Raw genomic sequence first — 17,643 nt, forward strand, 5'->3', positions numbered from 1 at the left:
TGTGCTATCTGTACCAGCAGTTCTGCCTCTCCCTCACTTTGGTGCAAGCACATGACCTGTACCTATGGGTAGGTATAAGGTAAAGGTAGGTCTGCCTCCTTAGGCAGCAACAGGGTTAATAGCCCCCTTGCTTATGAATGAGATAAGTGTGAAAAGTGTTTAGAAATAAAAAAAACTGTTTTTGAAGGCAATACAAAATATACATGCATAGTTGATAAATCCTTTACAGAACCAAAGAAAAACCCTCGGCTATTTTTGATTCTATCCATTAGATAACCACAGAGATTAGAAAGGGTGGCCTTTAAAAATAAAGTGGTTACAAAATATTAATAAAAATATATATGAAATGGCTCCCAATTCCTGCAGTAATTTTATGTAAATATTTTTGTGAAGTTTGCGGTAGTTGCCAAATATTTACAGGTCTTGCATGTTCAGCATGAATTGGTGTTTTGTAGAGGTAACACCTAATCTTATTGTCTATCTTTGTTTATAGAGTTCTAAGCTTCCGTTAAGGCCATTTTGTTTTCATTGTAGCATAATGTACAGAGTCTTGGTGGCCTTTAGCCAACCTTCTGCTGGCATAATCGCTGTTTCCATCCACTCATGTCAAGAGGAAATTTTAATGGTCTCACTTATATACAGTCTGTAAATACCTGGAAGCATTGTAAATGAAGTACAGTTGGAATAGATTTCCTCTGTTTTCCACGTCCTCCTATTTTTGCAAACATTTCTATGAACGATTGTTCATATTGCATTAATTGATTTGTTTTGCTTGTGATTGCATTTCTGAACTAACTGCATGCAAAGTATAGTAGAAATAGCTAAAAAATCAATTGTTGTATAGATTTGAGCACAGAGTACATAAAAACTTTAAATACTATAAAAATAAAATATAAACTAATATTAAAAGCACAGGGAGCCGTTGACAGACTGTAATTAGCAAAACCACGTTCAAGTCAATATAATTGCTTTATCTGTGTGTTAACCTTGTGTCTGGCAGTTAGACTCTGCCACCTCATGGTTTTTATGTTTTATTTATAAGGGGCCATTGTTTATAAAGTCACCTTATGGACTCCTCATGACTTTTTCATTGATTTTGAACCAGGGTTACTTTTGTTCCTTGCTGGTGGTGGTGTGCCTTGATTCTGGGTGATCTATATAGGCGCAGAAGTTGCTCTCAAGGGTCTAAGGTTCCTGTTAAAGTCTGTTACCAGCTATTGCTCTAGCTTCTCACTCAATATGTGAGCAATCTAAGAACTTGTAGGCAAGCTAAATAAATCAGCCTTCATTCCATGTAACCTTGTGCAGTTCATTGAGGTCTATTCACTGAGTACTTCCTTAAGTGCTGGGTAACAACTAGCCACAAGGGTAACCTTCAGGGCGATGGGTTAGTTTAATTGGCTCATGATAAGAGTACTTTTAATTAAATGTATGCACGTCAGAGGTAAGACTTTTCATTGGGGTTTGATTAGTAATAGGGTTGGGAGATGTATGACATTGTTTTAGGTCAGGGGGCTTGGCTGGAAAACAGTGACTGAGCAACAAGCTTGCAGTTTAAACTGATAAATTGCTTAAGGAATGAATAGTAAAGTATAGTGTTATACCTGCCAGTTAAATTATATCCCAAACTCCTTTGTGTTTAATAAACAATTGTCAAATTCTAATTCAGTTTATCTTCCTTGTCTTCTTATGTGATTGGAAATATTTGGTTATTGCTTTGTAGATAATGTTAAAAGCATTTTGCTTTTTTCATTCAACACAGCATTGTTCAACCTGTGGATCCACAGCTGTGAACAACAACAACTTGAGCATTGATGAGTTGGGCATCTCTGGTCTGTCCATTGGTTCTGTTAAGTTTAAAATACCAAACTTTATTTTTTTTTATCTTTTAATTTAAAGGTGCATTGTAGAAACTGAAAATCTGGAAGAGCGAGTGGTTGTGGTTAGTCGCATCATAGAAATTCTCCAAGTGTTTCAAGAGCTTAATAATTTTAATGGTGTACTTGAAGTTGTGAGTGCCATGAACTCTTCTCCTATATACAGGCTGGATAACACCTTTGAGGTGAGAGAACTTTATATTGTACCCTGCTTATCTATAATAAATCCTAGGCATATGACTTCCGATAAGATGTTACAGTAGAATTATGTAGAAAAATTGTGGTTTTCACTGTAAATGACAGGTATAGTAAATTAACTGTGACATCTGGTACAGATATGGGATCTCTGTCCAGGGTCTTTCTGTACTTTGGGTCATCCATACCTTAAGTCTGTAAAAAATAAATTTAACATTAATTAAACCCAATAGAATTGTTTTGTCTCCAATAAGGATATATTTCAGTTGGTACTGTTTTATCATTATATAATAAAATGAAATCATTTTTACAAATTTAAATAATTAAAATTTAGTCTGAGAGATGGCCTTTCTGCATGTCAAAGCTTTTGGGATAACGGATCCCATACAAGTAGTATATACAACATAATTGTATTTGCCCTGCACTGGTAAAACTTGTGTTTGCTATAATTTATATAACTCTTTGCACAAAAATATATACCCTCAAATTTGTTTTCTAAATGTTTTTTGTTTGCATTTCAAAGCAAGTACCAAGCCGTCAGAGAAAAATATTGGAAGAAGCTCATGAACTGAGTGAAGATCACCAAAAGAAATATTTGGCGAAACTCAGGTCAATTAATCCACCGTGTGTGCCTTTTTGTGGTATGTGCATTACTGTATGACTAAAATGTACATTACTTATTAAAAGAAAATTTATAGGAGACTAGATTTAGGTAAAGAACAAGTAATTAATTTGGTCAGTGCCACCATCCACAGGACTAGCTGACTTTTTCCAGGTGTCACATACAATATTATTTTAAAAGGTTAAAAAATTATGAAACAAAACTGTTTGCAAAATGTTCTCTTTATATTTCTGCCAAAAAGACAAAAAAAACCAAAACATTTTTGTCTATTATATAGACCAATATATAGTCCTATTGCTCTTACATTAGCAGGATGATCATCCAAAGTAATAATTCACACTTTAAAGACGCACATTACAATAGGACCAAACTCCACACACCTCCACCTCACAAACCTAAACAGGACTTAAATATTGGCAATTTTCTTTCTCATAGCAGCATCAGTAAACACAAGATTGAAGAGGAACTAGTAGAAGTAGTAGCTCTAACAACACACTACTTACTAACATAGTTGTTTTGGTACTACCTACTGAAGGTGTGTGAAGTACAGTCTTATTGTAGACTGTGTGGCATAAGCCTTAGGGATATGGCACATGCATCATTTTAATTGTCATTCATGAGCAATCAAAGCCAAGGATAGCTCCCTGCTCCCTGCTCCCAATGGCAAGATCTGTGAATAACCACTGACCAGAAACTGTTGAAAATGCCCATTGTAGCATTTTTCCACATCAGTCTTATTGGAATTCTTATTGCAATAAAAAAAAATAAGAATCACCCAATGATGATCTGGTTAGCTTACCTGTTAATGCTATGGCAAATGTAGTAACAAACAAAATGCAAAGACGGTAAAAAAAGAAGGAACAAAAACATTATAAAATGTGGATTTTGAAAAATAAGGTGTTTTAGTAAATGTGTTCAGAGATATAACCAAAAATCATCACTGTTAAGCCAGGTTTACACTGGTTAGTGTGAAGAGACCACAGAATAAATAGATGGCACTGCAAAAATGAATGGCATTTACAATTTTCTACCTCTACGCAGTTTCTAGTCATTTTGCTTTTTTCTAAGCCTTTGTATTCTTTGAGGTTTTGGATATATAGATGTGCCCTTCGTACATTTTCATTACAGCTGGGCTGCATGTATGATGTTCTCTTTAGAAGGCCACACCATGGAAATAGCTATGTTGGTTATGATATGTATAATTAAGGGTTTTACAATATTTGTTACGAGATTACAGGATTTTGTAAATGTTTGATTTCTGTGCATAGGTGTGCCATCTACTCTGCATCAGAAAACTGATCTTCAGTGTTTTGTTTTTTTTCCCAGGAATCTATTTGACAAATATTTTAAAGACAGAAGAAGGCAACCCCGATTTTCTTAAGAGGCATGGGAAAGAACTTGTGAATTTTAGCAAAAGGAGGAAAGTGGCTGAAATCACTGGGGAAATACAGCAGTACCAGAATCAGCCTTATTGCTTAGACGTAGAACCAGATATACGAGTATGTTGTAATTACATTAATTATTTTTATTAACTATTTTTTCTTAATCTGTTAATCTTTATAACTAATTTAATTTGCCATATTTGGTAGATTATAAAATGTAACAACATTTGATGCATTTAATTATACAACATCGATTGTATATTTATCCCTATACTGCCAAAAAGTCTTCCTAATTGGATAATGGTACAGCAGACAAGGACATTTATAGGTAGTCAAATGAAAGCACGGTTGTAAGACATGTATTAAATACTCATAATGGTCCAATGAGAACTGACACATTTTTATTGATCAAAATCATTAGTAGTCTGGGGAGAAATTAAGATTAAAGGGCTCACCTATAAGTTAAAGGACAACTAAAGGTAAAAAAAAAAGTACATCTCAAATTAATGGCAATTAGGAGAACATACAATTACTCTTAGAGATTCTTTATACTGTTCAGTGCTTTCTTTACAGTGTTCCTTCATTTTCCATAAAAGTTTCTTCATGTAGTAGAAGGCATAGTCAGGTTTTCAGTCTTGTAGAGATTTTAGGGCGCACGCCTGCGCATTACTTTCCTACTGCGCCCCATGCATGCGCAGTAGCCAGCCTTGAGTATCTCCTGGATTGATGACGCTCGGGTCACATGACAATCTCCAGCGTCATCATTGACCTCTCTGCCCCTCCTGTCAGCACATCGCCAATCACAGACACGCTTCTGCTCAGGGCGTTACTATAGCAACACCCTGAACAGAAGCGACAGTGAAGTTTTGTCTGACTGACACAGAGTGGGGGAGGAATTTTGCAGGAGCAGCCAAGCAGCGTTGGGCTCTGTCTGCCTGCAAGCCTGGTTTGTTTATATTGTACATGGAGAGAGCGTGGTTGAAATGACATCAAGGGGTCACTAGGGGGAGCATGCGCAACACGTAGCAGGAGATGAGGGAAGTGACGAGACGAGTTAAAATGGTGGCCGCAAAGTTTGAATAGGAGCTGATGTTCTCTACCTTGCTGCACTAATTTAGTAAGTTTATTTCTAAAAATAAAGCGGCGTTTCAGGAGGGGTGGGGGTAGTGAACATTTTACTGGAGCCTTTTGGAAATGGGTTTCTTTCTTCTTTAAGTTGTACTTACAGAACAACCTATTCTAAGCACCATTATTATTATTTTTTATGCTTTTTTTTTTAATCCTTCACAAAAAGATTCAGCAAAACCTCAAACAAATTTGCATCTAAATTTGCATATTAACATTTTAAGGACAAAACTTTGCTTACATTTTCAGTTGTCCAATATTTTAAACTCACGTGACTACTTGGAATTGGACTTTTTACCTGTTAGTTATGTATCCCATACATGTGGACCTGGATTCATGTGTGTTATCCAATAATAGTAAAATACAGTTTAAACCGTACCATGCTCTTAATGCTTGTTTTAATAGATTGTTAAAGGAGAATGAAAGGTAAAAACTAAGTAAGCTTTATCAGAAAGGTCTCTGTAAATACAGCCATAAGCACTTACAGAAACACTGCATCAAAAGTCCTCTATCTAAAGAAACACAGGATTTCTTTTGTGTACACATGTTCTTCAGTGTCAGACTTCCTTTTCTCAGAAAAATCCATCAGGGCATGGGCACTCGTCTGCTCAGTTTGTTCCCCCCCCCTCCAACTCTGTGTAATCTGAGCTACCAGCAGCACTGAAGCTACTGAGACCAAGCTAAAATGGCAGCTGCAATCCTAAACATACAGAAGGAAATTCTAGGGCTGTTTACTTGGGTATGGTAAAGCTTTCTGCAGAATAAATATTGTGTCCTACGATAATAAGAAAATAGGAAGCAACTACTGACCAAAGTGGAACTCAGAGAGGGTGTGCAAGGGGAAATAACTAATTAGCAAGGGAAAAAAGGAAAGTATGAAAGTATAATACTTTAGCACCTCCCCCTCTCTAATACCATATTGTACATGAGTCTGTTTACTCCGTTAAGACTTAACCTTTATTGATTACAATGAAATAAAAATAGAATTGTGCAGAAATCAGCAAATAAAATTTACATAAAAACTGTATTTGGTTAGTGCAGGACCATCTTAGTCGTCTTACTAGGAAATCAGCATTTAGCAACCATTATATATACTGTTATACAAAGGCTCTGTGTGTGGAGGGTGAAACGTGCGTCTGGTGCTTTTTAGTTTTGGCTAGGCAGGGCCTCATAGCCGCAGCAAGGGCTGATTGGTAGGGTGGAGTGGGGGGTATTGGGGTGGCAGCTTGTTGATGTCACTGAGTGACTTTAGGCCAAGTAGGTCTGGCATGTGGACCAGATGACACAGGATTTTTGTTGATGGCATTATAGGACCACGACTGGGCCCATTTTTGAGAGGCTGTTGTCTGGGCCTGATTCCAGATGCCCAACTGTACCCGGTGTCAACCACCCACAGCCCATATTTTAGTGGCATAATATTCATATCTGTATTACATGCCAACTCTTTGGCTTATAATATTCTAACCATGTGGTAATGTAGACATATGGTTTAGTAGCCAATTAGAGTTGTGGCATTAACAGTATATATAATGGTTGGTAAATGCTGTTATCAATAAAGGTTAAGTCTTAACGGAGCAAACAGACTCATTTACAATATGATATTAAAGAGGGGGAGGTGCTAATGTATAGGTCATACTTTTCTTTCCTTTTTTCCCTTTCTAAATATAGCGTTCTAGCTTGCACTAATGTAGCTAATCTATTGGCAGTAAAATGCCAATATGCTTTTTCTTCTCCTTTAAATGTACCTATATGGTAATTCATAAACCAAGACTAAAATAACATTGTGCTTGAATTTCAGAAATTTTTTGAGAATTTAAATCCAATGGGAAATACCCCAGAGAAAGAATTTGAGGATTACTTGTTTAAGAAGTCCTTGGATATTGAGCCACGCAATGCAAAGACTCTGCCAAGATTTGTAAGTACATAGGTATTCTAAAAGTGTTAATACATAGTTAAAAGTAAACAGAGGTTTTTTTTTGAGTTTCAAGCTTTCAGTGCCTTGTTTAGGTAATTCAAGAAAAGGTAAAAAGCTTCTTATCTTGGTTTAATGACTAATGATTTGATTTAGTGATTAGTAATGTAATATTTATGTACAAATAATATATGTACTTGGATAGAAAACTGGCTAAAGGATTGATTACAAAGAATGGTGGTAAATGGAACGTTTTCTAATTGGGCCATTTGTCTAATTCCAGGCAGTGTCATTCGGTGGCTACTAAAAAGAAAATAAAGTGCTGTCTTGTATAAAAAAAAAAGGGCATTGACTCAGGGGGTGAAAACATTTTGCCTCTTTATAGGTCCCTGGTAAGGCCTCACCTTGAGTTTGCAGTGCAGTTTTGGGCTCCAGTCCTTAAGAAGGATATTAATGAGCGCACACAAACAAGCCCAGGCACGCATACATGCTAGGCCCCAACAGCCAATTAATGGAGAGAGTTGTGTCTTTTGCTTCCATACTACTTCCTGTTACAGTTAGAGCTGCATTATTTCCTGTCAGCTGATCTCTGAGGGAGCACCCAGCCCATCACTAAATGGTGGATCAAGGGAAAGGATGTAAAAGGGCAAAATTTACTGTTATATATATATTCCAGTTTGACGAGATTCTTTAATAGGTCACGTAACATAATATAAACTATCTGTTGGTTAAGTATTTATTCTGGGGGTATAGATTTCCTTTAAGAGGGACTTGGATGATTTCTTGAACAAGCATAGTATCCGAGCCTATTGTGATACTAAAATCTACAGTTGGGAGCATATTTATTAAGCTGTGTAAAACGAATTCGCTGAATAAACAGCGTTAAAATCTGTGTAAAATAAACGAAGATCACCAGATTTTACGCCATTATTTTCTGTAAGTAAAACTCGTTAAAAAATTCGTAAAAAAATTTACGCTGATATTACGCCGTTTTTAACACAGTAAAGCCTGCCGATGTGTGCCAAATTGTCTCGCCATTTTTTGCACAGCATAATAAATATGCCCCACAGTATTGATGTTGGTATATATAGTTTATGTATGTGAGTGTATAGATTGGTAAGTATAGGTTTGTGTGTGCTGGGTTTGGAAGGGTTGAACTTGATGGACTCTGGTCTATTTCATCCCTATGTCAGATGTAGATGCACAAATAAAACCCACTATCCATCTTTAACTTATCTGACATTAGCTTATCTTACATTAGAGCAGTGGAGATGAAAATGTGTAGGTTGCCACAAAATCTTGTGCTGTTGCATGATGAGATTTTGTAGTTCAGACAAAGTCTACCCAGTAACTTTGCTCAGCCATCTGCCACAAGAGCAGTCAGCGTTCAGCTTTGGTTGTACAGGCTCAGATTTCCCACTGTTAAATTTGCCTGTTCTAAAATTGAAAAATAAGTATTCTGTAACCAGAAAATGGCTAAAATGAGAAATGAAAAAGATATTTTTAATTTATATATGATAAAAAATGTAAGTGTCTTTTCTGTTCCTTGAGATAACTGAATAACTTCTGTTCTTGTATTTTTAACTGGTAATATATGTGTCCATACTTTTGGAGTTCTTATTAAGATTGCCTTTTTCTCCCAATTGCTTTACAGGCTAAAAAGTATAATTATAATCTTAAATCTCCTGGGGTACGCCCATCCAATCCAAGGCCAGGTACAATGAAGCACCCTACTCCTCTGCAACAAGAACCCAGGAAAATCAGCTACAGTCGCATACCAGAGAGTGAAACAGAAAATTTAGCATCTGCTCCAAACTCTCCTCGGACTCCTTTAACACCACCTCCTCCATCTGCTGCCTCTAGTACCACTGACGTGTGCAGTGTGTTTGATTCAGATCCTTCAAGTCCATTTCATTCACGTAGGTACTACGTATGCTACCTGGCTACAAGAGCAATGTTGAAGTACACCTAAATAAACAGTGGGTGTGGCGTTTTGTGCAAATAAATATATGTGGATTTCTTTTACTTCTTCTTAACACATTTAGAGCAGTTCTATTATTCATTCACAAATAATAGCACGTTGAGGCAAGAAAGTGGTGGTAAGTAAGAGAGGCTGAAAGGACAGAATAGATATCGGCAGTGGGGCCAGTACGGGGATTCCTAATAGTGTACATGGAAAACAGTGTGCGTGTCTCTTTAGCTTATAAATACTTCATTCTCTTGTCAGAAATCAACATTTATACAAATATAATTTACAACACGAGTCACTGGAACGTGACCTTACTGTAGATTACTAATTAGTTAGTTCCAACTCCTGTGCATACAGATGCTCTGCAGAACCACAAGAAGTTGGAAAATAAAACTACTTTCAGTTTAGTTTATAAAAAAATTAATAACAAAAACCATAGATAAATATTCATTTTAAAAAATTGCAAAACTATTTTCAGCACAAGCAGAATTTGTAACTTAAAAGGGAAGAGGCAGGTATGAGACTGGAAAGTAGCAAGGAGATGGGAGGGAGGGATTGATGTGCAAAATATAAAGCCATGAGTTTTAGATCAAGGTTATTACATTAGAGTGAAACATACCCTATTTCAGTTATCTGCTAAAGTTAATTGTCACAGATCTTACCTGCTGTTGAAGGCGCACGTAGGGTTTCTAATTATTAATTAATAGGATAAACATGGCAACCCGAAGCATGTGACATAACAGATGCCACATTGTCTTTGGACTGCACAATTTTAGTACAGGTATGGGATCCCTTATCCAGAAACCCGTTATCCAGAAAGCTCCGAATTATGGAAAGCCTGTCTCCCATAGACTCAATTTTAATCAAATAATTCAGAATTTTAAAACTGATTTCCTTTTTCTCTGTAATAATAAAACAGTACCTTGTAATTGATCCCAACTAAGATTTAAAAAATCCTTATTGGTTGCAAAACAATCCTATTGGGTTTGATTAATGTTTTATAGATTTTTTAGTAGCCTTATGGTATGGAGATCCAAATTACGGAAAGACCCCTTATCCGGAATACCCTTGGTCCCGAGCATTCTGAATAATGGGTCCTATACCTGTACTATAGGATCCTTGGAAGAGGGTTATCATTCCTTCTTACCCTTGCATTTCTATATCATAATACATTTTGAATGTTTTACATTTTGTTTTATACTATGCAATAATAAGATAAGATAAGAGGCATTGTCATATATTCATAAATATTAGGGTGCAGAATAATTCGCTTGTCAATATTTTCACAGGCTCAGCTTCAGTATCATCAATAAGTTTTACTAAGAACCTGGATGAAATGCAGGTTCCTCCTCCTGTACCACCAAGGCGAAGACCTGAATCTGCTCCCGCAGAATCATCTCCATCAAAGGTAAACTGTGCATTTTTTCTTTACTCTTAATCTTTTGACACTATCAATTCGTTTGCCATTTCCAGTATGTATATATATATATATATATATATATATATATATATATATATATATGTATGTATATGTATGTATGTATGTATATACACACACACAAAATGTTTTTTTAAACTTACGTTTGGTGGCTATGTCAATATGTTAGAAAAGCATACATTTCTTTGTCTTTTATTTATTTTTTATGAGGCCAAAGTGTTTTACGTTTGTCATTAGTAGAGGGACTGACTGAACATGTGACATCTAGGCATGGTCTTACACCTCTTATTCTATGTTTCAGATAATATCAAAGCATTTGGACAGCCCTCCAGCAATCCCTCCCCGTCAGCCTACATCAAAAGTATACTCCCCACGGTACCAAATGTCTGAACGTTCATCAGTTTCTGATGCACCAGAGAGCCCTCCACTTTTACCACCACGAGAACCAGTACGTACACCAGATGTCTTCTCCATTTCTCCACTACATCTCCAGCCTCCCCCACTTGGTCGGAAAAGTGAACATACCAACACCTTCTTTCCATACAGCCCTTCGCCTTTTACCCCACCTCCACCACAGACTCCATCCCCTCATGGGACAAGAAGACACCTGCCCTCCCCACCCTTAATACCGCAAGATGTAGAACTAGCGTCTTCTACTGGACCACCTGTCCCACCTCGACAAAGCACTTCTCAACCTATCCCAAAGCTCCCTCCAAAAACTTACAAAAGAGAGCCCCCTCATCCTTCTATTCACAGAGATGGTCCTCCACTATTGGAAAATGCAAACTCCTTGTAATACAAATAGTGTATTCTAAACTCTAAAAACTTTTCCTTTAGTTGGAAAGCAAACATTCATGAAAGGAATTGAGATTGCAATTAATTGAAACCGATTAAACAAAAAAGGGACAACTTGTCTTATTCCTTTCTTATGGGCTGAATATTGCACCACAGAATATGACTCTTGGTCTGACAGGAGTAAGTCAGATGCAAATAAATATGTGAATAATCACCTAGGTTCTACAGATAATATCCTCCACTGGCTTGGCCTCAGGCAAAGCAGGAAGGCTCGGGTCCCTTCTTAGACTATGTAAATATGGAATGTCCAAGCTGCGGCTCTACAGCTGTTATAACTACAGTGTAGCTTATCAACTGTAGAGCTGCAAGCTTCAGTTTTATGGGGTAAATATAAAATATCCATCCAATATTACACAGCATAATAATAAGTAAACTGTACTTTTATTAAGGACAGTTTACTTTCAGGAGGCCTTTGTGAACCTTGAGGTCTAAGGAGAGTGCCCTTTTCTGTCTTAAATCACCGGCCATATATATATATATATATATATATATATATATATATATATATATATATATATATATATATATATATATATATATATATATATATATATATATATATATATATATATATATATATATATATATATATATATATATATATACAGGGATGTTTGTATGCTGCTTCAAATCTGTTTTGCGCTTTAAGCATCTGCTTTAAAATTGTTTTCTAAAATCACGAGGACTGTGCGAGACTTGTGGTACCTAACACAACTGAAGTATAGTGTTGTATTACTGTTCAGTTAACAAAATGTTACAAGAAGTTACTCTGTTGGTACCTGCTTCACCAAAGGGGTACTCTTGTTTTCTTCCCCCAGTTTTTTTTTAATAGAGAAATGATCATGGTGCCAGTTAAAAAACAAAAAACAATTTTGCTGGAAAGAATGTGTAATCTTTGCCTTCTTTAAACAAGGGAAATCGTGTTATTAAAGCAGTAGCTATGCTATGTCTGATATTTTTGTTTTGCACATCACAATGTGTGTTTTGTCTCAACTACATCATGGTCATCCTGATTTAGCCCATTTGTGACCACATGCCTTATGTACAAGATGGAAATTAAAGTGCATATTTTGCACTCTGCCAAATGGGTTTATCTGCTTTTAGCACTTTCCAATAGTATCTCTCAGTAAATTCAGAACACTAATATAACAATATGAGTGACCCTTTGCACACATTTCTACAAAGATTTCTGTATTTTTTTTTTATTTTTTTTTGCTGATGAACACAAGGTAAATGTCTGCAACATATTTTATGTAGAATGGTTAAAAGCAGAGAATGCTGACTTCTGTCATTAAAGATACATGGGATGGTGCCTTCAGAAATTCTGGGCATATTGTTTACAACAGTTCTGCATTTGTTTAACCACAAAGCAGTCCAAAGTTGAATAAAGCATTTCTTTATACTAGGCATAACAAATAAATAAACCTTGGGTTTAATTAAGCTTGGCATATTGTGCACAGTGAGTAATTCAGTTATTTGTCATGTTAAGGATAATTTTGTATTTAAAGAATCAAAATTTTATTTCTAAACTATGAATAGTATATGAGAATACCTGCCTTTTTTTTTTTTTTTTTTTTTTTTTTTTTTTTAACTATTTCTCTGCTCTGAGATTACGAGTAAACTTAGGGTTAACTGAGGGATAACTGTGGGTTTACATCTGTTATGCTTGGGACCTGTAGGTTTTGGTAATTTGGATCACCTAAGTCTACTAAAATGATATAACATTAAGTAAACCCAGTAAGTTTGTTTGGGCACCAATATGGATTATTGCAGTGTTATTGGGATCAACTACAAAGTACTGTTTTGTTTTTGCAGAGAAAGAAAGGATATCATTTTAACTATAATTTAAATAAAATAATTGCGATCTTACTGGGTGATGGGTTTCCTGATAAGAGATCCCATAGCTGCATTTATAATAAGAGATAAAATGTTGGAAATCTGTAGCGTTAAGAAAATCTCTATGAGAAAAGCAAAGTAATAGCAAATCTTATACAGCAATGGTCCCCAACCTTTTTTGTGCCAAGGACCGGTGGCGAGCAGGTAAAATTTTCCACGGACCGGGGGGTGGCACACGCTTTTATACGCGCATATTCAGCGCAGCCAGGAACAGAGGCGGCCCATTAGAAAGCAGCCGGTCCGCGGACCGGTGGTTGGGGACCCCTGTTATACAGCATAGACCATTTTTAGTAAACCTTCTGTTCTAGGGTTTTGAGGTATTGCTGATTTGCCATGGATTTTTTAAAGGGGTTGTTCACCTTCCAAACACTCATTTTAGCGGGTGGCATTGCTAATCCACCATTGTGTGCTCCCTGTACTAGAAGAGCCACATTTCTGGTTTAAAAAAAACAAAAAATTGAGGATATGTCAACCCCAAAAATAATGTTTTGCCCAATAAAAGAATTCTAAGCAACTCCAATATGAATTTACTAAAACATTTTAGTGCATTTAAAGTTATTTGTAAATGTAATTAGTATAGAAAGCAGCATTTGCTGAACTCCTGGTTGTTACTTTTTCAACAATGTTGCAAAGGTCAGTCTCCTCCAGCAAGGCAGGTCTGTCAGTCTGCTTTCTTTTGTTACATGGTTTCAATTGTCAAAACCACCATGGCAGCGTACAGAAAAGCCCACATAAGCATTGCTTTTAATAGCAATTATATATACAAATAACTCAAAAACCATTACAAACTTGTAACGAATGTATATTGCAAATTAGCATTAGCAGGTTTTTGCCGCTCCTGGTAACTCAAAGGTGGGGCTGGCAATTTGGAATCTGCAAGCAAAACTGTCCCTAAGAGTAAAATAACCTCACAAAATACATTTTTAGAAAGTACAGATTCGGAATAAACCAAAATAGTAACAGTCTAACATGTGTCATATACTTAAAAGGTGCCACACACTACCACTTTATTCTCCACAAAGTACATAGCACTTCTACATACTAATAATGCCAATGTAAAAAAATGCATATTAGTATGTGATCTCCTTTTAAAGATAATATAATGCAAACACCGTAAGTATGAATTTTAACAACTGGCAGCTGTGCCAGTACTGCCCTATCCATTTGAGGAATAATGAAAGCTCTTACCATAATGTCTGGGTCTGAGGGTTTACCATAAATCTCTCACTGGGAGCTGTTTATCAAAATGACCTGGGGATCCCAAATATTATTTTCCCAGTTTCTTATTTTAAAGGTTTTTACTTCTGATATTGTTCCTTTATCATCTTAAGGATGTGGAATGTTTTTTTTTTATTTCAGTTCATGTTGTTCATTTACATACGTTTGGATTTTTATACTTTTGTAGTTTATGTATTGAAATTTTTTTTTATATCTATATAAATGTTGCACATTACCCTGAGGATGATGTTGTGCATCCCTTAACATGGCGGATTGGCCCCACTGACCTTGCATTGAGCTCTCATCGCTTCCAAAGGAAAGTATAAAGCATAGGAGTCTGCTTCAGAGTACGCCAGGGAGAGAATGTGAATATAGACTTGAGCTCAATCATGTCGCTGGCATTTCAACCACTGGCGAAAGACACCTACGGTACGCACACAAGCATCGATGGGGGAAGTTCTGCAACTGTAGACGCAAGTGGCTAGCGAGAGCTGTGGCTGACATCCGGACCGCTGCAGATGAAACACAGAGAGCGAGTTTAATATGGGTAAATCTGCTTTTGTATGCAAAATTGGTCAACCGCAATAATCTTTCTAAATAGTTTTGATCAAATTATACATTTGCACAAATACTGCATTACAGTATCATTTTGTTCCCACTAATTGTTGGGGGAAAATATTATAAATATGAATTTCATCTCCTTATTTAATAGATATCCCACATTCATAGATTAACAAAAGTATGTGTCTCATAGAGACCCTCAATATATCAATTGGAATTAGTATATTCATTTTTGACATTTAACCTCTGCAATAACCGTTCATCAATGCCTCAAAGTTCATCAACAATCTCATACAGAAAGTTAAAATCCTGAAGAAATAAAAAACTATGCTTTTTTATGTCTCTATTCATTTTATATAATACAATGCAGCAGTACAACAATGTTACCTAAATGACAAATCAAGTTAATATTTAACAGTATTAGTGATAAGGTACATATTTAAACATCGAGCTCAGACAACATTAATAACATTTGTGAGGGGAAATAAAACTGAAGTATAGCTCCCATTATGTGTGTTCCAGCTCGGTCTGTAGGTGCCACACAATCCTTTTTATTCAACATCAATTTTATTGGAAAATAAAGATTTGTACAAAAGGTAGTAGTATATTGTGCATGGCATATAGTAGGTACAGAACGTATGTGTTGTTACGGTAATATACCTAAAGTTCAACAGTGCCTCTATTACATTTACTGAGTTGTAATGGTTGAGAGTATCTGTTTATAAGAATTTTACCAATACTAGGCACTGCGCAGATGTAAACTTGACCAGATCTCTGATGATTTGAAACCTCAGCTTCTCTCAAAGTTACAGACACCCCCCCCCCCAAAGAGCCTCCCCAAACCTGCCTGTATAGGCCAGAACCAAGTGTCCTTCACCTGATGAAGGTATGTGGGAGATACTCCTCCTGACTAACACCTTTTGTTGCGTCATGCTTGGACGAAAATATTGTGATACGATCAGAAAGTTACACAATTTTCGTATCTGAACGATCGTAAACGGCAGGAAAACCTTTCTGATTTTGATCCTTCTGTGCATGATTTTGGAAGCCTCCCATAGGGCTCAATGGCACTCTGCAGCTCCAACCTGGCCCAAGGAAAGCCTCCCATAGGGCTCAATGGCACTCTGCAGCTCCAACCTGGCCCAAGGAAAGTCTCCCATAGGACTCAATGGCACTCTGCAGCTCCAACCTGGCCCAAGGAAAGCCTCCCATAGGACTCAATGGCACTCTGTAGCTCCAACCTGTCCCAAGGAAAGTCTCCCATAGGGCTCAATGGCACTCTGCAGCTCCAACCTGGCCCAAGGAAAGTCTCCCATAGGGCTCAATGGCACTCTGCAGCTCCAACCTGGCCCAAGGAAAGTCTCCCATAGGGCTCAATGGCACTCTGCAGCTCCAACCCGGCACAAGGAAAGTCTCCCATAGGGCTCAATGGCACTCTGCAGCTCCAACCTGGCCCAAGGAAAGTCTCCCATAGGGCTCAATGGCACTCTGCAGCTCCAACCTGGCCCAAGGAAAGCCTCCGATAGGGCTCAATGGCACTCTGCAGCTCCAACCTGGCCCAAGGAAAGCCTCCCATAGGACTCAATGGCACTCTGCAGCTCCAACCTGGCCCAAGGAAAGCCTCCCATAGGACTCAATGGCACTCTGCAGCTCCAACCTGGCCCAAGGAAAGTCACGATACTGAAGCTTGAATGAATCCAAAACTTTCGTACTCGTTGCAACAAATACAATTATGTCACAACAATTGTCACAAATTAACAAAAATATTGCAGAAAATACACAAAAGTTGTAAACTTTTGAAAAAAAAAAAAAAAACAATTATTTTCTAATCGGACCTGTTGTACTTTAATGAATGTGCCCCTATATGTATGGGAGTAATGTGCCACAGTCACAGTTTCCCCACATGTGGAATAATATAGAGAAGATGCACACTTTATTTTTCATTACAGCACTTGTATACAGTATATGTTACATGCATGCATACATTTAGTGCTTGGTGCAGGTTTGGGATCTTTTATTGGGAACACTCAGGATCCTTGAAGCTTAGTTCCCATCAAGAACAAGGTGCTGTTCTATTATTGCAGAGACAAAAAAAAAAAGATTTGATTAAAATGGGGTCTCTGTGAGGTGGCCTTGATGTAATTTGGAGATTTCTTGATAATGGGGCCCCATACTTGCCACATACAGACACTACATCCCTGGGTGCCAGTCAAAAAGTAACCCAATGGGCTGCAGTGCTGGCATCACTTTCCCTCAGGCCTGAAAATATCAGCAGTGAGAGGCCATCCTGTGGGTGCAGTGAGGGGATATAGCATTTAGTTCATATATGGCATTATTGGAGCTGGAAGGGTGGCACAGTTATGTTGCAGGCGGGGAGGGCGGCAGGGAGAGCTCCCCCCACACCCACCTGCATATTTGCTGTATGTGTCCCACAGTTTTGGAGCCGGCCAACACATCACTGTCGTGCAACTCTGAGGTGACTTCTAATATCCTAAGTTTTTACAGTAGGGGGAACTTTATTATAATACACAAGTTCCATGACACAAATGACTTCACTAAACTGTGAATATTTTTATATTTTACAATAGGTGGT

At 37.2% G+C, this 17,643-nt stretch overlaps 1 protein-coding gene across 1 annotated transcript in view; it reads left to right on the top strand.

Moving 5' to 3' along the window:
- The window catches only part of sos1 (SOS Ras/Rac guanine nucleotide exchange factor 1), a 56,743-nt gene extending 43,927 nt beyond the window's left edge, over positions 1 to 12,816 (top strand). Inside the window, exons 16-22 of the mRNA XM_002933875.5 lie at positions 1,900 to 2,062; positions 2,596 to 2,713; positions 4,021 to 4,193; positions 7,000 to 7,116; positions 8,768 to 9,032; positions 10,372 to 10,490; positions 10,822 to 12,816. Coding sequence (XP_002933921.2) covers positions 1,900 to 2,062; positions 2,596 to 2,713; positions 4,021 to 4,193; positions 7,000 to 7,116; positions 8,768 to 9,032; positions 10,372 to 10,490; positions 10,822 to 11,316 — 1,450 coding nt within the window. The 3' untranslated portion in view covers positions 11,317 to 12,816. The remainder of the gene's footprint in view (positions 1 to 1,899; positions 2,063 to 2,595; positions 2,714 to 4,020; positions 4,194 to 6,999; positions 7,117 to 8,767; positions 9,033 to 10,371; positions 10,491 to 10,821) is intronic.
- The last annotated feature ends 4,827 nt before the right edge of the window (positions 12,817 to 17,643 follow it).

This window comes from Xenopus tropicalis, chromosome 5 (assembly GCF_000004195.4).
Source record: "Xenopus tropicalis strain Nigerian chromosome 5, UCB_Xtro_10.0, whole genome shotgun sequence".
In the NCBI taxonomy this organism is placed as follows: domain Eukaryota; kingdom Metazoa; phylum Chordata; class Amphibia; order Anura; family Pipidae; genus Xenopus; species Xenopus tropicalis.